Source organism: Gigantopelta aegis, chromosome 4 (genome assembly GCF_016097555.1).
Source record: "Gigantopelta aegis isolate Gae_Host chromosome 4, Gae_host_genome, whole genome shotgun sequence".
NCBI lineage: Eukaryota > Metazoa > Mollusca > Gastropoda > Neomphalida > Peltospiridae > Gigantopelta > Gigantopelta aegis.
Genome location: NC_054702.1, coordinates 82,728,125 through 82,751,215, shown reverse-complemented (window position 1 = coordinate 82,751,215; position 23,091 = coordinate 82,728,125). Strand labels below are relative to the sequence as shown.

Genomic DNA, 23,091 nt, shown 5'->3' with positions numbered 1-23,091 from the left:
AACAAAAGTAAATATATGAAAATAAATGGAACAAAATACATGATCAAACATAATCACACAAGACTTCATTTACTAACTATTTCAAACAAATTTATTTATATTTTTAGTGGTTGTATATTATTAAACTTGATTCAATGACTGACAGATTCCCTCTTATGTTGAAATATGAATAAATCACATTCAATAAAAAAACAAAGTGAAACTATCCGTGTTAACCCACCTGATTGAAACCCGGACTTTGAATCTGTCGGACAGGTGTGGTGGGTGGAGTTGTGCGAGCAGACCCAGTTCCTAAATGTAGAAACCCAGAAACCCATCCTTGTTTGCCAATGCTATCAACCTAAAATATAAAGTAAATGACACACATTTATACAAAAATATGCATCTTATTCACAAGAGAAATAAAACACAGCATTAACAACATGGTAAGAGTATGAATGGTCTCTTTAACGACACCACAGCACATTATATTTAATCATCAGTTATCAGATGTCAGTTGTATGCAGATTCTCGTTCCAGCCAGTGCTCCACAACTGGAGTAACAAAGGCTGTGGTATGTACTATCTTGTCTGTGAAATGATGCATATAAAAGATCCCTTGCTGCTAATCGAAAAGAGAAGCCCATGAAGTGGCGACAGCAGGTTTCCACTCTCAATACCTGTGTGGTCCTTAACCATATCGCTGACGCCATATAACCGTAAATGAAATGTGTTGAGTGCGTTGTTAAATAAAACATTTCCTTCTTTCCTTGTATGCGGATTGTAACACTTGGAGTATGGAAAACCAGCAGCAAAGGTTAGAGACCCTATTTATAGGTGTATTATCAAACTTTAAAAAAACAAAAGGCATATTGGCCTATAGAGCTCCACTATTTAATTGTTGTTGTTTTTTCAGTGGTAGATAAATAATTAATTTGTAAAGACCACCTAATTTTAATTTTTAGTTAAATTAAACAAAATTAAACAAAATTCTAAAATTCTGAAATAATTGTATTAGTTTGTCAAAACTGCACCAGAGAATCATAGTACCAAGTTTTTTAACTATCCAATCAAAACTCTAGGAGAAAATATACTTTTTAAATTTTCAATGTTAAATTTCTATTTAAACTTTTTTTAATTTAATAAATATTCACAAATTCAAATATCCCCCTCTATTAGTTTGTGAAGACTGTCCCCGAGAATATTTATACTAAGTTTCAGAACTATCCAATGAAAACTCTCCGAGCTGATAGACTACCACCACTGAACATATAATACCTATATTTTGCCGTAGGCCTTTGAGACCAAAACCAAGTGATACTTATAAAAGCATATAGCTTCTGATAAAATGTAACTTACTTTTTCAAATTCATCTTGTGTGAAGTTTAGTATGCTACCAATCATATGGAAGACTTCCTTGCGTTTGTTCTGTGGTGTGGTAAAATAGCCCAAGAGCATGTTCTTCATTAGTAACCTGTAAACAACAAAATATAAAAGTGAATTATGCTGTTATCAAAGGATTATTTGTTTAATAACATCTCTGCAGGTTTTTTTTTTATAGGAGGCTATTAAGGCATCAACATACTATAAATCTAGACACATTCTAAGCACCAGGGAACATTTTGTTCAGTATTGAGTCACAATTTGCTACACAAGTTTTAGAGATCACTACACAATTTTAAAACATTAAATAGTAATTGCTAATCAATTTTCAATTGACTAAAAATATCGCTAATCAAGATTTTAAAAACAAAATGTTCCCTGTGTATCTAAGCAGAGTTAATACTGGCTACTCTTTTTAACTGACCAGCAAGGTTCTTTAAATGCAATTTCCCAGAAACAGAAAAGCATATCCAAGGAATTTTTATATCCTTAGGAGCAAATCTGTTGATAAACTGATTTATTTTTTAGGATATGTAAAAAATAGAATACAGCTTTTGTATCTGTTAAATACTATTGTTTTTACAATCTGTTGTTTAAGAATGTATCTGACTTGATTACACTAAGAGCTAAGATAAATGATATCTAACAGCCACTCATGTAGTATTCTGTATATCTTTTAAGTTGTTGGAAAGTTAGTATGGTGCTTTACTCCCGAAGCCCACAACAAAACTAATGGCATATAGTTAAGTCTTAAGTCTAGACTTTGAAGTCTTATTTATAAGGGTTTAAAATAAATTTAAAGTTTTTTTCAAACTAAAACATATTTACAGCCATTGTGCTTGCAGTCACTTATGCGTCACAGAGCAATCAGTTTCAGCTTAACAGTGTAATCAGTTTTGATCATTCTTTCTTTCATTAGATGGTTATTGCTGTGGTAACTGGATCATCACCTAGGAACAGCCAATCATATGTCTTTAAAATGATAATACACTTGCATTTATGACAAATAGTGCTCTCACAAATGTGTGTGTAAACATCTCTATATCAGATAACTTACTTGTCAATTTTCGCTTCAGTGCTGGTGGTAAGCTTCTTTATTTCTTCTTCTGCCACTTTGAGAGCAGACTCACGCAGCAGAACTGAAAACACAATTTGTTTTAATTAAGTACTCAAAGAGCTTCCAGTCAAAATTAAAATTTTAAAAATTACAAATAGTTGAAATTAACATTTCAGTTACAAACAACATATTCCAGACTAGTTTGTAAAACATACAATCATAAACTTTTGTTACAAATTTCTGAAAGATTTCTTCTAATGTGTGAAATACTTACACAATGCAGCACGATTGCACACAAGTTAGTTATGACACACTGACACAGTGACATGGTCATGCAGAATGACTACATCTAAAACAAGGTGCTGCAGGCGATGTACAGCCTACAAATATTACAACAGGTACGGAGTTGTCTTTCCATCAGTACCTGATGTAATACTCACAGGCTGCAGATCTAACACATCTCATGCCTTAATCTACTTCCATTTCAATCTCAATCCGGTTTACAGATAACAGTAAAAGAGGAAAGGCCAGTATACAAATATTACATTATAAGTGATATGAACTATAGATGACCTCTTTCAGATATACATCTATCGCAGTAATGTTAAAACATAAGTCGAGTTGAATGTAAAATACGAACATTTTGTTATGACAACCCTACTCGCTGCATCTAATTTATTTCTAAAATAAAAAAATGTTTCACCAATACTGAGTGGCATATGTTAAAAACAATGTGAATTAATAGTGTTGTATAGAATTTAATTATGTGGAAAAGTATGATATTAAAATCCTATATTACAAAACTAAGCAATCAGCAAGGACTATTTATTTAACAAAACCTCAGCACATTTTAAACATTATTTTGGTGTCTAACATTTTGACATTTGGACAACAGACAGGAAACCCACTGTCACACAGAAAGGATCTTTTATATACACCTCCCATATACTGGTCAGTACATACCATTGATGTATCAGTCGTAGGACACAGGTTGGAATAGGAAAAAGCTCCAAGTCCTTTGAGAGAGATAGATCCTGCGACCAATCACTCATCAGGTAAGCACTCTACCATTAAGCTACATCCCATCCCCTGACCAATCAGAAGCTTTGTAAATTTTATCTTATGGAACAGCATACAATTTTAATCTGATAAAAGTACACAGATTTAATAGATGTATTTATAAAAATAACAAATGTATGAAATATTTTAATGTTTTTCTATTAAATTATTGTAAAATACTACATTTTTAATATTGAATAAAGGTTAATTGGTTTTACAAAATTCAATGGTTAGGGTGAATTGTTAGTAAAAATAGCATTATAGCTACACTACTGTTAGTTTTAGCAATTAATTCAGTCTGCCACCAAGCGTAAAACAAACACCGATACTTACACATGCGGTTAACTGTTCACTGCTTACAACCAAACACCGAACCTGTGAGTACTAAACAACCATTTAGCCTTTCTGGATCAAAAACTAAACTGCAGACCATGTACTCCAAATACTCAAACCAGCCATATAAGCACTGAAATATTCTCTTAAAACTAGCACAGCTACGCTCTGTAGTGTCCCCAAAACAGACACTGTACACCTTCCAAAATTAACCATTACAGTGATGAATTTTTTGTTGTTGTAAGACTCAGTCGTTCACAACAATCAATCTGTGAACACATTAATTTTACAAAATCATTGCAGAGAATTCTTCATGTAAGTAAAAACATTATTTTCATGAAACTTTCTTTTTCTTTCTTTTTGCAAATATACATTCTAATACAAATCATACTACCTGTAATTTGTATAATGCTTTATTAAGACATGCATAAACAAAATATGTGTCAAAAAAGATATTCTAATATGTGTACTTCGTTATCAAGTATAGTGACTATCTAGTAGTTGAAAAACCAACATGCCAAAACTCCAAATCCATTCCCACTGTATATTAAAGTAACATAATCTATTCGCGTCACACTCCATAACCACAAAGTCCATTCCCATAATACACCAAGACATCAAAATCCATTCCCATCATACACCAAGACAACAAAAATCCATTCCCAATATACACCAAAGACAAAATCCATTCCCATCATACACCAAGACAACAAAAATCCATTCCCATCATACACCAGACAAAATCCGTTCCCATCATACACCAAGACAACAAAAATCCATTAACATCAAAAACCAAATGCATGCTTGTCCCAAACTGGCTGGTTAGTGTTAGTGCATGCTGCAGGTTGGTAAGATATTTATGTAATCTCGGCTAGTAACTTGAGGATGTACGTACCGAGCTCAGAATTACCAGCTGAGATTAGACAAACGTCAACACATGCAAGCCAGTGCAACTATGACTTTAGTTCACAGAACTACAACAAAATCTAGTGAGCAAAGACTTCAACAATACCTCGACTGACAAACAAAAATAAAATAGTTCATTCAATATTAAACAGTATATTTTATCTCCATCATGCACTACAAATATCTGTAAATACCATTAAGACACCGTAACATAAAATAAAATGAAATAAATTAAAAATAAGAAGAATCGCTATAAAATGTGTCCATCTGTAATAAAAAGGTCACCACATGATGTATGAAAATGTGTCAGAATGATGCATGTCCAAACAAAAATGAAGAAACTCAGGACGAGATGGAGAGAGGCTAAACTGCCCAGTGTGTGTGTTGCTCACCCGTTTGCCCAATATCAACCGAAATCCCGAGTTTTAGCTCACTCAGGATTACCAGCTGATATTAGGAAACCAGGTTCGAATAACAGAGTTCAAAATTGAGGAATCTGCCAAACCAATGACTGATTTAAAAACCACAATAAACCTGTCGCTTAGCAAAACTTTTGTGCACACTCAAAGCAAGCTATTTTATTTCATTGCCGTATTTGATCGTTTAAAGTACCACCCTTGAAAACTGATCCAAATATATTAATTTTGTTGTTCAAGTTATTAATCTTGAATAATAATAGTAATAATTAAAAAACCTTTTAACATCTGAGTGTACATTTTAAAGCACACTGTAATTTAAAAAAAAGGAACTGCTTTTGCAATAATTAAAAGTAAACATGGAATTAAAAACTTAATGTTGTCCAGATGAATATATTTAAACTCACATAATTTTGAACAATCAACAGGCAAGCCAGGTTTAAGCTGGACTCTAGAAATTATTAGCAATTTGGCAAATTGGGCCAAAAAATCTCCAAACAAATTAAGTTTTTGATAGCCAAAAAATAGAACACAAAATTTAAGTTTTGTAGAGAATTGTATTTCTTTGATTTTCCTATGAGCTTTATGACAAATTAATAATAAAACATATTTTTCAAATTCATTATTAATTTACATGGTGATTTGATGAATGACAGCTTAAATCCTGTGCAAGTTTACATAACCCGACCTGCAACACTGCTGTAACATTTACAATACAAATTACATAAAGGTTCCGAAAATATCCTGCCTTAAACCCAATTTTAAAAAAAAGCCTTTAATATAGTAATAATAGTGCGTTTTATTATAATAAATAACATATTTGTTTAGTTAAATATACCCTAATTCTGTATTTGGCAAGTAAACCCATTTTATCAAATACGGCATTTGTAAACAGAAAAATGCTGTGTGCAATTATTACAGTATGGAAGCCCAAAATGGGAGATAAGCAGTTCTACTAATCACATAAGCGGCACCAAACAGGGCAGTTAGCAACTCAACAGTTGAAAATTAGGGAAAAGAAAGGTTAGAGAAAGCAAAATGTGAAAGCAAGCCAGGTTTTGTTGAATAAAAAGTATTAGGACCACGTTAATCTATCAGCAAAAAGTAACATTAACGATTGTCTCTGTTTAATAAAAAGATACTGATCTTGATATTCATGAGAGAGTTAATATTGTGATGGATGCAAGTAGTAGAATAAAGGAATGAATCTCTAGTTTTTTAAACCTAAATTCTCTGCTCTGATACACATCCGTCAATTTATCGCTTCAGTAAAAGCATCCCCCCCTAAAAAAAAAGAAGGGGAAAAAACCCCACCCCCAAAACAAAACATTCTTTTTTATCTATATTAAGGCATAAAGTTACTACTTGGTTTCATTATTTAAAATGTATGTATTAATAAAAATGAAATTTCCATCACTTTATATCAGTATAGAATATATCTGTCTTAATATGGCTTGTGTGTGCGCGCGTGTGCGTATTTGTGCATGTTTGTAGGCCTACGTGTGTTTGTGTATGTGTGTACCAAACTTAGAAAGTAGTTATTTTTAAGCAGGATGAATCAAGGTTGAAGCTATGTCAAAGGAAAAATCAAAATGTGAAAAATAAGAACAAAGGCAAACTTCACATACTTGTACCTTTTGATTTGAGAACAGTGAATGATCTTTTTCTTTTTAAAATTAATATTACAAAAAACACATGCAGTACAACAATACATAACACTAACTACCAGCAAAATCTCTTAAATTTAAGAAAACAATGAAAAAGAAGAAAGTTTTTAGATTAAATAAACCTTAAAGAAATGGAATAAGAAACAAACTTAGGAATCTGCTGAAGCAAATTTATTCATGACTGCTAACACACATTTTTGGAAATGGACCAAAATACTGTTATATTCCATACCATTTCTATGGATTTGATATAACTACATGTCTTACAATATATTATAAGGATACGATAATTAAAGTGAATAATAAATGATCCATTTAACCAAAAGGCAGTCAATATAAATAATATACCAAATGTAGTTACTATAAAAACAAACAGTAGGAAAACAAAAATTAATAAATACAGGCTTGCTATACAAAATAATCATACAATCATGCTAATTAATATTAAACATAAATGATCGAAATCCAACCAGATCTAAAATATGTATTTACCAGTCCAACATGCTACACATCCAATAATGAAACAAACTTTTGTCCCAACATACAAAACATTGCTAATCATGATTCTTATTTCATCTATGTAAGTAACAGTACATCGACCTACATAAACACCTACCTTCTTCCTTGAGGGCTATAATGGCTTCCTCACGTCGATCCAGCTGTTCACTAAGCCGGGCTGCTGCCTCCAGTCCATTCGATGCTTCTTCCAACTCAGCCTGTTAAGAGAGAAATTATCTTTAAATTTTTGTTATTAAAAATTTTATTTTATTTCTGTTTGTCTCAAGACTGTTCCACACAGGATCCATTAAAGTGGTGTTCATTTTTTCCTAATACTTACTACCCACCAAACTAGAATTAAATAATCCAACTTGATTTACATTAGTAAAATTCCTTATGTATGATATTATTAGTAACCTTTTTTTTTCTTTTTTTTTTAATACAAACCCTCTGAAGTAGTCATTTCTGAAATATGGGTGTGTTCTTACAATTTATACTGCTTTTAATTTTCAAAGCCATGTTTTTTTCTAAACTAGATAATTACATACAAGACTCTTATCTGTAACATCTACTTTCCAAATACAAAGATGACTAAAATGTCTCTGAAGGGAATCATGTTTCATTAAATAATGTAATAATTTTGTACAGATAATGATTTTTAAAATAATAAATTATAATTCTTAATGTCTGATATTTTGTATTGAATTTAAGTGTTGTGATGAAAAAGAAAAATCTACCTGAGTCTCCCGGAGTTGCTTTTTAAGAGAACTGACTTCGTCTGTTAAAGATTTGATCTTGGCAACATATCGCTCCGTTTCAGTAGCCACTTGTAAGTCCTTCTCTGTAAGGAAAATGTGGGTTTTTTTTGGTTTTTTATAAAGCAAAATTGAAAACCCCAAACAAATGTTCATCATGCATGCATATCAAAAGCATTTCTTACATTATTAGGTCCTTTATTGTTCCTCATTTATGTAAACACATACAGTAAATAATAAAATATTACCAATCTTAAAATTCAGCCAAATCCAAATAAGTGATATGTTAGCGACATAAATTTTTAGAGAGATTGTTATATCAGACACTAAAAAAAAAAATTAAGCTCAAGTCATGGGATCAGCTGAAATAATATTTTTGATCAATTATGCAGCTTACAGACACCTTATATTTAGACTTTAGTAGAAGTTTGCAATAATGTTCACTAATACGATATTGGGTGATTTAGCCTTTACAGATATTTGGTAATTTAGTTGTTACTGATTAAAATAACTGCAACTCATTTATTTAACTAAATCTTGTTGAAATACTTGAACCAACTAAACACAAAATGGTTGAAAATGTAGGCCTGAGGACTGAAAATATATGGAGCCCATATATACATATGGATTACACAAAAGTAAAATCAGGTAACCCATTTCCTCTTTGCGTAACCCTGTAAATGATGATCTAAATTTAATGCACACAAAAAAAAATAGGTCACAAAATTAGATTTATGTGAGTATTGTATGAATGAAATGATTGTTCTGACAATGTTTAAAGGCCTGATATGAAGAGTACTTAGTGACAGATCCAGAAAATACATTGGGGAGGGCGGGGCAATAACATGAGGTGGAATGCCAAGGGAATTTTTGGGGAGGTTTGGAGGGGGGTGAAAATTAATATATAATAAAATTAGAACTGTCGCAAAATTTAGGGGGTGCCCCCCCCCCCCCAGATCTGCCTCTGGTACTGCACCTTTCTGGAACTGTTCGAGCACCATCTGGAGGTTGGCGAGTGAGACCGAATACTGCTGACACTGATCCTGCATGGTGGTAAGCTGTGAGTATGCCGCATCTCGCTGGCTGCTCACCGAATACAGCTGCTGCTGTAGACTCTCCACCTGCTGGCTGGCAGCCTGACTGTCAAACAACAAAGCAGTAGTCGTGGTTAATCACTGCATGCAGAGTTTCCTGACAGATATGTATGTATGTCACTTGTATCTACCTTGTAACAAATATTTTGATACAGAGGCAGTAGTTATAGTTTAGCACTGCATACAGGAATCCGGACAGATATGTATGTATGCTACTTGTATCTACCTCGTAACAAATATTTTGATACAGAGGCAGTAGTTATAGTTTAGCACTGCATACAGGAATCCTGACAGATATGTATGTATGCTACTTGTATCTACCTCGTAACAAATATTTTAATACAGAGGCAGTAGTTATAGTTAATCACTGCATACAGGAATCCGGACAGATATGTATGTATGCTACTTGTATCTACCTCGTAACAAATATTTTGATACAGAGGCAGTAGTTATAGTTAATCACTGCATACAGGAATCCAGACAGATATGTATGTATGCTACTTGTATCTACCTCGTAACAAATATTTTGATACAGAGGCAGTAGTTATAGTTTAGCACTGCATACAGGAATCCTGACAGATATGTATGTATGCTACTTGTATCTACCTCGTAACAAATATTTTGATACAGAGGCAGTAGTTATAGTTAAGCACTGCATACAGGAATCCTGACAGATTTGTATGTATGCTACTTGTATCTACCTCGTAACAAATATTTTGATACAGAGGCAGTAGTTATAGTTTAGCACTGCATACAGGAATCCTGACAGATATGTATGTATGCTACTTGTATCTACCTCGTAACAAATATTTTAATACAGAGGCAGTAGTTATAGTTAAGCACTGCATACAGGAATCCTGACAGATATGTATGTATGCTACTTGTATCTACCTCGTAACAAATATTTTGATACAGAGGCAGTAGTTATAGTTTAGCACTGCATACAGGAATCCTGACAGATATGTATGTATGCTACTTGTATCTACCTCGTAACAAATATTTTGATACAGAGGCAGTAGTTATAGTTAAGCACTGCATACAGGAATCCTGACAGATATGTATGTATGCTACTTGTATCTACCTCGTAACAAATATTTTGATACAGAGGCAGTAGTTATAGTTAAGCACTGCATACAGGAATCCTGACAGATATGTATGTATGCTACTTGTATCTACCTCGTAACAAATATTTTAATACAGAGGCAGTAGTTATAGTTAAGCACTGCATACAGGAATCCTGACAGATATGTATGTATGCTACTTGTATCTACCTCGTAACAAATATTTTGATACAGAGGCAGTAGTTATAGTTTAGCACTGCATACAGGAATCCTGACAGATATGTATGTATGCTACTTGTATCTACCTCGTAACAAATATTTTAATACAGCGGCAGTAGTTATAGTTAAGCACTGCATACAGGAATCCTGACAGATTTGTATGTATGCTACTTGTATCTACCTCGTAACAAATATTTTAATACAGAGGCAGTAGTTATAGTTAAGCACTGCATACAGGAATCCTGACAGATATGTATGTATGCTACTTGTATCTACCTCGTAACAAATATTTTGATACAGAGGCAGTAGTTATAGTTTAGCACTGCATACAGGAATCCTGACAGATATGTATGTATGCTACTTGTATCTACCTCGTAACAAATATTTTGATACAGAGGCAGTAGTTATAGTTAAGCACTGCATACAGGAATCCTGACAGATATGTATGTATGCTACTTGTATCTACCTCGTAACAAATATTTTAATACAGAGGCAGTAGTTATAGTTAATCACTGCATACAGAAATCCTGACAGATTTGTATGTATGCTACTTGTATCTGCCTCATAACAAATATTTTAATACAGAGGCAGTAGTTATAGTTAAGCACTGCATACAGGAATCCTGACAGATATGTATGTATGCTACTTGTATCTACCTCGTAACAAATATTTTAATACAGAGGCAGTAGTTATAGTTAAGCACTGCATACAGGAATCCTGACAGATATGTATGTATGCTACTTGTATCTACCTCGTAACAAATATTTTGATACAGAGGCAGTAGTTATAGTTTAGCACTGCATACAGGAATCCTGACAGATTTGTATGTATGCTACTTGTATCTACCTCGTAACAAATATTTTAATACAGAGGCAGTAGTTATAGTTAAGCACTGCATACAGGAATCCTGACAGATATGTATGTATGCTACTTGTATCTACCTCGTAACAAATATTTTGATACAGAGGCAGTAGTTATAGTTTAGCACTGCATACAGGAATCCTGACAGATATGTATGTATGCTACTTGTATCTACCTCGTAACAAATATTTTAATACAGCGGCAGTAGTTATAGTTAAGCACTGCATACAGGAATCCTGACAGATATGTATGTATGCTACTTGTATCTACCTCGTAACAAATATTTTGATACAGAGGCAGTAGTTATAGTTAAGCACTGCATACAGGAATCCAGACAGATATGTATGTATGCTACTTGTATCTACCTCGTAACAAATATTTTAATACAGAGGCAGTAGTTATAGTTAAGCACTGCATACAGGAATCCTGACAGATTTGTATGTATGCTACTTGTATCTACCTCGTAACAAATATTTTAATACAGCGGCAGTAGTTATAGTTTAGCACTGCATACAGGAATCCTGACAGATTTGTATGTATGCTACTTGTATCTACCTCGTAACAAATATTTTAATACAGAGGCAGTAGTTATAGTTAAGCACTGCATACAGGAATCCTGACAGATATGTATGTATGCTACTTGTATCTACCTCGTAACAAATATTTTGATACAGAGGCAGTAGTTATAGTTTAGCACTGCATACAGGAATCCTGACAGATATGTATGTATGCTACTTGTATCTACCTCGTAACAAATATTTTAATACAGAGGCAGTAGTTATAGTTAAGCACTGCATACAGGAATCCTGACAGATTTGTGTTTTATGAGTTTTACCCCCAAAAAGAAAGACATGTTTTATTTAATGAGGCATTATAGCTATATGGCATTGGGCATAGGGTTAAAGACAACAGAGATAATTAGAGACGAAATCCGCTGCTGCCACTCCATGTTTATCCTTATCAAAGTTAATGCCACTTTTGTAAATCTGAAGCATCAAGAACATGACAACAGTAATTAAAAAAAAGGATGCCTGTTCAGACAATAAATAAAAGACTACCTAGCATATGCAATTGCACTTGAAGAGGAAAGCAGTTTTTCTTCAGCCACAGCTAATCTGTTCCTCAGATCTTTCTCTCGTTCCTCTGCTTCGAGCGCCTCCTGGGTGTAGGCGTCCTCTATCTGCAGGAGATGCTGACGCAGCCTGTCCAGTTCACGATTCACCTTGTGTTCCCGATCCTTCAGCTTCTCAATCTGTAACACACAGGCTACATTCATCACGAATACACAATATTACTTTTAATTAATGTCTCACAGATTTTACATTTTTCACAAATATCTTCTACATTTTAGCTTGTAATTTACAGTTCATTGCTATTAATCCAAGATCTAGTATTTAAAAAACCTCAGTATGGAACAGTGCTGTAGCTAGCTTTCTAAAGTGTAGCTTTTATTAACATAAATCATTAATGTAGCATATGACAGCCAACACATTACACATAGTTTCAGAGACGAAAATGAAAATTAACAAAAAATTAAAACAAACTTTTGTAGGGTCTTAAAAATAATGAATCTACTGTAATCTTTTCATCAAAGAACAACATGATGAGAAACTGTTTTTAGACAATACTGAAATTTGCCAGATTTTGATCTAGGTTGATTCTATTATAAAATATAATGCATCCTTATCCCAACCCCAACACTCAATGGACTCTGGATACCACTGTTGCCTCTTCCCATTGCATTCCTGATTCAATACCCTGGATACCACCCTGGCCTCTTCCCCTTGGATTCCTGATTCAGTACCCTGGATACTACCCTGGCCTCTTCCCCTTGGATTCCTGATTCAATACCCTGGATACCACCCTGGCCTCTTCCTCTTGGATTCCTGATTCAATACCCTGGATACCTCCCTGGCCTCTTCCCCTTGGATTCCTAATTCAATACCCTCCCTGGCCTCTTCCCCTTGGATTCCTGATTCAATACCCTGGATACCTCCCTGGCCTCTTCCCCTTGCATTTGTGATTCCATACCCTGAATACCTCCCTGGATTCTTCCCCTTGCGTTCATGATTCCAGTACGATTACTTACATCCATCATGAGTTCCTCATTCTCTTTCTGCCGCTGTTTGAGAGCCAGCATGATCTGGTCCCTCTCCTGCTGCAGCTGGACACAGTGATTGTGGAGAGTCTCGTTCTCCTGGATCATATGGTCCACCTGGCCCTTCTCACCCTGCTGGGTGTGTAGCAGGGTCTGCAGGGTTCCAGACTTCTCGCGGATACTTGCCAGCTCAGACTCCCTTTCACGTAGAGACAGAGTCATCTGATTGTTCAATTCATTCAGCATCTGGTTTTCTGAACTCTGTTCACTAGACTTCTGCCGAACTGCAGCCAGTTCTTTGTTTAAATCGTCCAGTTCGGCTTGCAGGCCTTGCAGTTGAAATGTTAGATTTTCCACCTGTTTTTTAAGATTAGTCCTTCCCGTATCTTTATCTGATATTGAATTTTCCAATTCAAAAACTTTCTGGGTCAACACTTTTATTGTATTATCTTTTTCATGAACACCATGTGCAAGTTCTTCTAGTTTGTCCTGAGATCTTTTGAGCTCTTCTTCCTTCGAATTAAATGTGACAATATCAACTGTTTCAGACACATTAGCTTTCTGAATGACCTCACCATATTTGACCTCCAGCTCCCGATATTTCTGCTCATAGTTAAGCAACTCATTCTGGGCTTTTAACAAAGCCTGTTTTTTATCTTCAAACTGAGGAACTAACCTTGCATAGTCCTGTTGCAGTGTGTCAAAAGTTTCTTTTTCTGCATTAACGTATGCATTAAGACGTTGTATTTCATTGTGATATGAAACACTTTCCTGATGTTTCTGATTCAGATAACCAATCATCTGCTCTCGTTCATTCTGTAGCTGTTGTACCTGCTTTCCCAAGTTTTCTTTATCTAGAAGCAGTGAGTGAATTTGTCTTTCATGACTATTCTCAGATGAAGAATTCTGCAGAACTTCAAGCAATGTTTCATTTTTTTGTTTCAGAGCATCTATTTCCATTTCCCGATCTCGAACGAGTCGTGACATACTCTGCAATGCTTCTCTCTGCATGTCTTCTTTCTCTGTGGAATCTCGAGGCTGATTCAACTGGTGATTATCACGCTGCAGTTTTTCAAGAGCTGATTTTTCTGCAGTTATAACACTCATCAACCTGTGGATTTCAGCTTTTGAAGAGCTGCATTCACGTGTTTTTTCATTCATAACAGCCAGAATCTGTTCCTTCTCCATTTTCAAAGACTTCACTTCATTTTCTAATTTGTTAATTTCAAGTATTGTTTTATTTTCACTGGATGGTGATTTTGAATCCAACATTTTTAAAAGTGAAAAATTATTTGTTTGCAGCTCGTCTATTATTTGATCTTTTTCCATTAACTTTCCTCGCAATTCATCCATTTCTCGAGAAATTTCCTCACAACTTTCACTGAAATCAGCTTCATTGTAGTTATCATATAAATGATTCTGAGATATTTCTTTCTTGTTTTCGCCATCAAATTCATCAGAAATGGTAGACTTCTCTAAACCGTAATATCGAGTGGATTTAGATTCTGAAGCAGAATTCTGTAATGGTGACTGTGTAACAGATTTTGAATCAGCATCAGCCAGTGTTGAAAGAGCATGAGATAACTTTTGTTGTAAATCTGCCAGTTCATCATCTTTTGCTGCTGATTCTTCCTGTAAAGTCAATATGAGGTCATTTTGCTTCGTACATTTTTCACATTCATGTTCAAGTGATTTTTTGAAGTCTTCAGATTCTTGATGGAGCTGGACAACTTGTGACTCCATGTCAGCAACGACATTTTCATAATGACTCACCTGGACCCGTAGCTGAACCAGAGTATTATTGGCCATAGTAAGCTCTTTTTCCAGTTCGGTAATGATTTCAAGTGTTTGTGGTTTGTCATCACCATCATCATCATGGATACTTTTAGAATCTGCCTTCGCCTGTTCAATTTCCATACGCAACCTCTGACACTCAGTTTTAGACACTGCAAGTTGTGTTTCCAGGTTTTTCATGCTTTCAATAAGGATATCCTGCTCTTTCAACCTTTCAGAATTTTCATCACATTTTGCTGTCAATCTGTTATTTTCCTCTTTTAAATTATCAAAATCATTTTGCTTTTCTGTCAGTATTTCAGAAAGCTGATTCTGACTGTCAACAGATGAACTCAGGGTTTCTTTTATATCATCAATTTCTCCTTCCAAACTCTTAATGTGGGATTTTAGCTCTGTGATCTCTATTTTTTTTGTGTGACAAGATTCCAACAAATTTTGATGTTCATTTTTGACCGAACCTGCATCAAGGTCTTTGGAATTCTGCAGATCTTGTATATAACTCTCATAATGTTTTATACGTTCATCAAGTTTGACTTCAAGATTGTCCACATCTTTCTGCAGGGCAATTTTTTCAGACATCACTGCATCAAGTTGTGTTTCCAGGATAGAAATTTTATTTTCTAATGATTCAATCATATTTTCTGCATCATCACTGAACAGTTTTTCAGACTCATTGACTAAAATTGATAATCTGTCATTTTCTGCTATTAGTTCTGTATTTTTAATTTGGATTTCACTGCTAGTTTGATGAATTTCCTCCAGCCTTTCTGTCAGTTGTGCATTTTCAGTTTCCAATCGTTTCATTTCATACATGTCTCTTTCTGACTGAACACGTTGAAGCTGATTGTCCTCATTAACTTGCTGCCAGTCCTCCAAATCTTGTTCCATTTCTTGAAGTCTTTCCGTCAAGTTCTTGTTGACACTAATCAGCTTGGTATTTTCCTCACGCAGTTCCTTTATTTTTGAAACTTTGCTTTCAATGTCTTGCTTACTCTGTGAAAGTTGCATCTCCAGATCTTGTTTATCCATATGAAGTTCATTAACAACAGCCGCCCCGCGTCTACCCTTCTCCTTCAAATCTTCAATCTCCCTTTGTTTTACATTCAGTTCACTCTTCAGTCCATCATTCTTTCTAGCCAGCTCTTCAATGTTTCTCTGAAGATCATCGACATCTCCTTCACTCTCATCTTCGTTTTCTTTGGGCGTCTTCAACTTTGATGAATCTGCTTCATCCCTTGACGTCTGCAACCTTGAAGACTCCAGATCCTCCCTGAGCTGTAGGATTTGGTCGTCACGCTGGGAAACCTGGTCCTGCAGACTGCTGATGTCTGTGAGCAGGTTGTCTTTCATCTGTATGAGTTTCTCGGTGGCCTCCTGGTGCTGCAGGTCAAGTTCCTCCAGACTGGACTCCAGATCCAGCTTCTCCTGCTGTACAGTGGACCTGGCTTCAGTCAGCTGCATCACATGATGTTCAAGGTCGCTTACTCGAGACAACAAATCTAAAAACACAAAGACAAAACATTGTAGAGTGCTTAATCAAAATTTGTTAAGATGCCAATTTGAGAAAAACAATGTTTTATGTTTCAAACATTTGTAACGTCATGTTAGATACTAGTACTACTGATTTATATCAACCATATAAGGGGATTTTATCCATTTTGGCATCACCACTATGCATGTAATCTCAAACAATATATCAAACAAGCTATTTTTATTGTTAACTAAAGCTTTTCCCAATTTTGGACTTGTGAGTTTCATACAAACACACTTCAATTATCTTCTAATAAAACAACAAATTAAAAACTCGGTGGTGTAGTGGTTAAGCCACTGAGCTTCAAGCTGGTAGGTACTGGGCTTGTATCATACCTTAGGCAATGGAGGATTTTTTATTTGTTGAGACACACAATAGTTAAAATTTAATATTTTTTAAAGGCATTCACTTTAGTTATTAGTTAGAGTAAAATATTTTTTGTCCTTAGTTTTAATTTTACTATTAACTTGTATCTTGCTTAAATAATCAGTCTTGGGAATCCATTGTGTTTGTAGTAACTCCATATGTCTCTTAAGGGTACAGAAAAGATACATGTATGCTCAAACCTTTAATCACAAGTTTCACAAAAAATGATATTATTTTACCTGATTTTTCAGCCATTTCTTTCTTTAAAGTTTGTTCCATCTTAGAAACCTCTTCTTCTAGTTCACTAATTCTTTTTTCCAAATCCAACTAGAAAACAAAATAAAAATGTAAATATTTGAGATCCTTTCAGGACACTTCATATAGCAGTCTATGTTATAACAATAAATAGTATTCTTTTTACAGACTTTTTAATATAAAAAAATTGATTAACTAACTAACATTGATTAACTAACTATAATATATATTTGAATTCTTTACCATCAAAGACTTATTATATTATTATTGCAAAATAATATACTGAAAATTTAACAATCTACCAGCTAGTGTTGGTGCACATAACAGATGCTGAATATACAAAGAAAATTGAACAGATGCCGACTATATCACGAAAATTGCACAAAAGACCAATGATTATATTATATCATTTGTAGTCTCTGTGTATCAGATTTTATCAGATACTAATTTAATATACTTGATTGTAAGAAAAAGAAATGCTAGTTGCAGTGTCAGTCTGTGCAGCATTTACCACTTCTTCCCCGAACTTCATTTAAATTCAATATTTATATTTAAAAACACCCAGCACACACATACTTTCTGTGCCAAAGCTTCATTTAGAGACATCTCCTTTTCCTGCAGCTGTTCCCTCAGTTGTAGCAGGACATCTTCCAGAGCCTCTTTCTCCATCAGCCAATCAGACTTGACCAATTCAAACTGATCGACTTCCTCTTTATACCTGTCCACTTGAGCCTGTAGACTATTCTGATCGTGAATATTGGTATTCTTTTGAGATAATTCAGATATGTCACTGCTCATTTCAGTTTTCCTAAGAAGAAAAAAAAAAAAAAATCTTGGTATTAACACAAATAGGAATTGTTACAAATGGACAATTTAAAAAATAAATTTGTTTTACTGCCTGCAGTCTGCAATCTGCAATATAAACAGCCCAAATAATTTAAGTGTATCCAGTAACTCAACTATCTCAAATAAAATAACTATTATAAATGGAATCACCAAATAAATATATTTACATTTCTAGATCAGTCTCTAGGCTTTGTTCCAGTGTAGAACATGTATCTGTGGATTCTGAATCTGTCAAATATAAAGGCAGCTTTATTAGCAATACAAAAAGAATATACTGTGATAACATATGTGGACATTAAAAGATTATCATGACCAAACAAAGTTCCTCCAAATTAATTGACGACATACAAAATACATGTGAGTACAATACAAAATACATGTAAGCACATAAATTTCCAAAAAAATATTTTTAAGTTTTGTTCATTCAGTATATTCATCTTTTTATAAACTATAAAGCTTAAATTAATTGAATATTTAATTGTTACAAATACACAGAACATTAAAATTTACTAAAATCCTATCAATATACTTTAGGGGTAAACATTTTTTTTTGCAGCAAGATATCTGTTTAATTTCACAAAACATTATTTGATATGCATGAAATAGTGTTATACCCTTGAACTTCAACAGTTCTTCTCGCAGTTTGATGATTGTATCTTCACACTGACTCTTTTCACAAACTTGCTGCTGAGAAGCCTTTTCAAGCAGAGTTACCTGCTCTTGTAATTTCAGGGTCTGTTCTTTCAGAATCATATTTTCTTTTTCCATAGTGTTCATTAGTTCTGCAGAATAATGTTCAAACATTTTAAACTTAAAAATCCACTAAATACCAGATGAATAGTGTGTTAACAATACTGTTGTGATCCCACTTGTAAAACATTGCTGATAATATTAAGTTCATTATTATAAAATAAAACCATTTATTCTTATGAAGAAGGGTCTGGTTTGCATTACAAATAAAAGTTAAAGTTTATTTTGTTAAACAACACCACTGGAGCACATTGAATCATCGACTATTGATATCAAACATTTGGTAATTCTGACACATCATCAGATGAAACCTGCTACATTTTTCCTAATGCAACAAGGGATTTTTATATGCACTTTCCCAAAGATAAGAAAGCATATACCACGGCCTTTGTCCAGTTGTGGTGCACTGGTTGGAACAAGAAAAAAAACCCAATTAGTTGAATATATCCAACAAGGTAGTTCGATCCTGCGAAGCAAGCACCTCAAGTGAGCACTTAACTCATTACAAATAAGAAGTAAATTAGTTTTCTAAGCTCAAAAAGAAAACCCACACACATTTCAGCAGCAGTTAAATTATACTTAAATAGCACCACTTATAAAACGGCAATGACTTTACATTATTAGATGCAACAAACATTGAATGAGCAAATTAATATCAAACATCTTAAAGTAATCAATATTTTATGACACCCTGTTTAATGTCTTGACAGAATCATTACCTGCAGTGTGATGCTGCTGTTCAGAACTTCCCATTCCTTCCACAATGGTGGCCACCTCTCCCGTCACATTAGTAGACTTGCTCTCTAAAGAACTAATGTTTTCTTTCACCTCCAGCTGCTACAACAAATCAATATGTTCTTATTGTTAAAACATTATACACAGAAGATAACACAATAAAAACAGTCTTACTGCTTAAAATATATTAAATATAACAAGAGGGACAATCAAGTAGACGCCTATATGACCATATTATCATTATTTGATTTAAATGGTTCTTCTGCTTGCCGTAACTGTATGTTTTTAATGTATCCTAATCTTCTACCCTGATCTATGCTTATCATTTGCTCTTCTAATCACCTGCCATATATAATTTAACCATTTACTAATCGTAGCATGCATATTACCATGTCTAAAAGTTCAAACATATTTTTCAGGGTTGTTTTCTGTTTGGGGGGGGGGGGGGGGTGAATTGGATTCCTCCTATCCTGTATAACAGGCATATAAATCTATTATAAAGTTGCATACATGTTAATCTTTAGCCCTAAGAAAGCGTTTTTCTGTTTATGCATGCATGCTAACTTTCTGTCCTAGATAAGCTTATTGTTTGTCTATTTTTGCATGCATGCTAACCTTCTGCCCCACATAAAATATATCATTGGCTATTTGTTGTTTTTCGTTGAGAACATGATTTCTCCTATTGGCCGATTCAGAATCCATCCCATGTCGCACTTGTTGTAGATCACCCAACAATTCTAATGCTTCAGCCTGGAATTTTATGTTTCACAAAAAGTTAATTCAAAACAGCTATTAACTATATTTTGATCTTTACAAGAAACAAAAACAGGTACTTTGTTTCATCTATAAATATTAATTTACAAGTTTTATTATAATATTACATTTCAAAATATAGAAACAAATTAATAATATCTGAAAAAGTCCCAAATATTATTTACAACTTTTGAAATGTACTACATGTATATAAAACTTAACTAAAATATGAAATGATAGCTACATATACGACTTTGTTACCAGGCAATCATGCTTGAAACTATAAAATCTAAACTAGAATGGCAAAGCCATGAAAATGGTTCACATGTTATTTAATGACTGTACAAGAATGAACATCTAAACAAGTAATGGATGGTTGTTTTAAAACATGGGGATGGAGCATTAGTTTCAACTAACAACACATTCCTTGCTATTTTGTAATGCATTCCACAATCCCATTTCCATCTGAAAATATTACATAATTAATGAACATTAATACTGTCCACAAAACTGTTTCAAACAATATTTCCGAGTCAGACCCCCAATCCTATCGGAGGCCGGACTCTGGATAGGTGTGTTTGAAACCATAGTGGTATAAGGACACGTTAAACCACTTAAAATGATTCTTTTGCATTTTTACCAAGTTTTTACTCTGACCAGACGTCACCTTTATGATCATTTATGCATTTGAAAGACTCACTTGTTGAAATTTCATACCATGTCTTTGACCTCAGCCAGATGGAGAACATCATTCCACTGACATGAATTACGTGTAGCATGCAAGCAAAACAGTAACTGAATGAGGCAGAAGATTGCATGCATTAACAGCAGACATATTTTATCCTCAGAAACAGAACTCAAGACATAACAAATGACAAGACAATGTAATCATGGAATAACACCGAACATCGTGGGTTGCAAAGAATAAGGAGCACTTTGCAAAACAAAATTATAGTCTATGTTAATGTAACAATTAAATATTATGAAATAAATAAATAATTCTAAGATAAGTCCTACTTAATGTTTTTCTTGTAACTATGAATACAACTTAGAAGAACTAATAAACTCACAAGCTCTTCACAACTAGATGCAAGACCATGCAAGTCTCCTCAACACAATTCAAGAACTGGAGAAATCAAAAATGCACATGCACAAGTATTTATTTTAAATTAGTTTATCTGATGAAAATAATAATACAATTCATTACAATTTATAAACGATTAAAAAAAAAAAAAAATCCTAAAGTAAATCAATCTTTAGGTTATTTATACCAAAATGGAAAAATATGTCTTTCAAATGATATATAAATTTGATAGATTTTTGATAATATTTAATTTTACAATGTTTCAATCCTTTTCTAGAATTAAAAACAACAACACAGAAAACTGCATTCAACAATCAAGACTAAATATTGATCATTCCGGTTTAAAAAACCCCCAACAATTTCATTGCATGACAGAGATGAAGAAAAGGGTGGTGAATGTGTTGATTATGATGAACTGTACATGGTTTGCATCCAGTTGGTCTAGGAGCTGGAGTTTGGTGTCAAACAGAGAGAGTCGGACCTGTCGCGTGGTCTCCACCAGTTCCACATTCTCACGCTGCAACCCTGTAAACATAAAACATAGTCTCCGTTAGACACAGCCTTTAAGGGTAAATATAAAACATAAATCTCCATTAAACACATCCTAGGTGGGGTAAATATAAAACGAAAGTCTCCATTAGACACAGCTGTGGCTGGGTAAATATAAAACTAAGTAATTTTTAACAACTCAATGGGGAGATTTTATTTCATTTATACTCATTTCCATGCTTATATTCAAGCACCATGTTCAAGCATGGTGTCATGGGCACATACATCAGCTATTTGGACTGTCTGTCTAGGACAGTGAGTTAGTTGTTAATTGTTAGTGGTTAGTAAGAGAAAAGTTGGTGTAGTGGCCTTACACCTACCCACTGAGTCGTTAAAACTCGCTCTGGGTGGGAGCCAGTACCGGGGTGCAAACCCAGTACCTACCAGCCTTATGTCTGATGGTCTAACTAGTACACCACCGAGGCCAGTAATGGGAAGATATATACCTATTTCTTTCTCAGTAACCACTAACAACTAACCCATTGTTCTACTCAGACAGCCCATATAGCTGAAGTGTGACAGTATGCATGAACTGTAACTGGAGATAAGCATGGAAATCAAGTTGAAATGAAATGAAGACCCTGCATATAACAATAACACATTATGTGGTATCTTTGTTGATAAGAGATTGAGAAACATCAACTTGTATGTATTCAGTATGTTACTAAATTCCAACCTTCTTGTTTTGATCAACATAACCCAATGAAAAAAAAAAGTGTGTTTGTTTTGTTTAACGACACCACTGGAGCACATTGATCAATTAATCATCGGCTATTGAATGTAAAAAATTTGGTAATTCTGACTCGTAGTCATCAGAGGAAATCCGCTATATTTTTCCTAATGCAGCAAGTGATCTTTTATATGCACCATCCCACAGAGAGGTTAGGACATACCATGGCCTTTGATATACCAGTTGTAGCACACTGGCTGAAACGAGAAATAGCCCAATGGGCCCACCGATAGGGATCGATCCCAAACCGATCATGCATCAAGCTTTACCACTGAGCTACATCCCGCTCCTATAACGCAAAGAAGTTTAAATT

General features: G+C 34.2%; 1 protein-coding gene across 3 annotated transcripts in view; it reads right to left on the bottom strand.

Annotated features, from left to right (window-relative positions):
* The window catches only part of LOC121371218 (thyroid receptor-interacting protein 11-like), a 73,164-nt gene that overhangs the window by 2,503 nt on the left and 47,570 nt on the right, over window positions 1–23,091 (bottom strand). Inside the window, exons 10-24 of one of the 3 annotated variants that reach the window (XM_041496948.1) lie at window positions 21,981–22,024; window positions 20,278–20,412; window positions 19,647–19,764; window positions 18,792–18,959; window positions 18,345–18,405; window positions 17,908–18,139; window positions 17,316–17,403; window positions 13,377–16,678; window positions 12,346–12,539; window positions 9,029–9,192; window positions 8,035–8,138; window positions 7,416–7,515; window positions 2,419–2,500; window positions 1,338–1,452; window positions 221–340 (exon numbers count right to left, since the gene is read on the bottom strand). In XM_041496948.1, coding sequence (XP_041352882.1) covers window positions 221–340; window positions 1,338–1,452; window positions 2,419–2,500; window positions 7,416–7,515; window positions 8,035–8,138; window positions 9,029–9,192; window positions 12,346–12,539; window positions 13,377–16,678; window positions 17,316–17,403; window positions 17,908–18,139; window positions 18,345–18,405; window positions 18,792–18,959; window positions 19,647–19,764; window positions 20,278–20,412; window positions 21,981–22,024 — 5,027 coding nt within the window. The remainder of the gene's footprint in view (window positions 1–220; window positions 341–1,337; window positions 1,453–2,418; window positions 2,501–7,415; window positions 7,516–8,034; window positions 8,139–9,028; window positions 9,193–12,345; window positions 12,540–13,376; window positions 16,679–17,315; window positions 17,404–17,907; window positions 18,140–18,344; window positions 18,406–18,791; window positions 18,960–19,646; window positions 19,765–20,277; window positions 20,413–21,980; window positions 22,025–23,091) is intronic. The other 2 variants (XM_041496949.1, XM_041496950.1) reach the window with 2 other exon arrangements.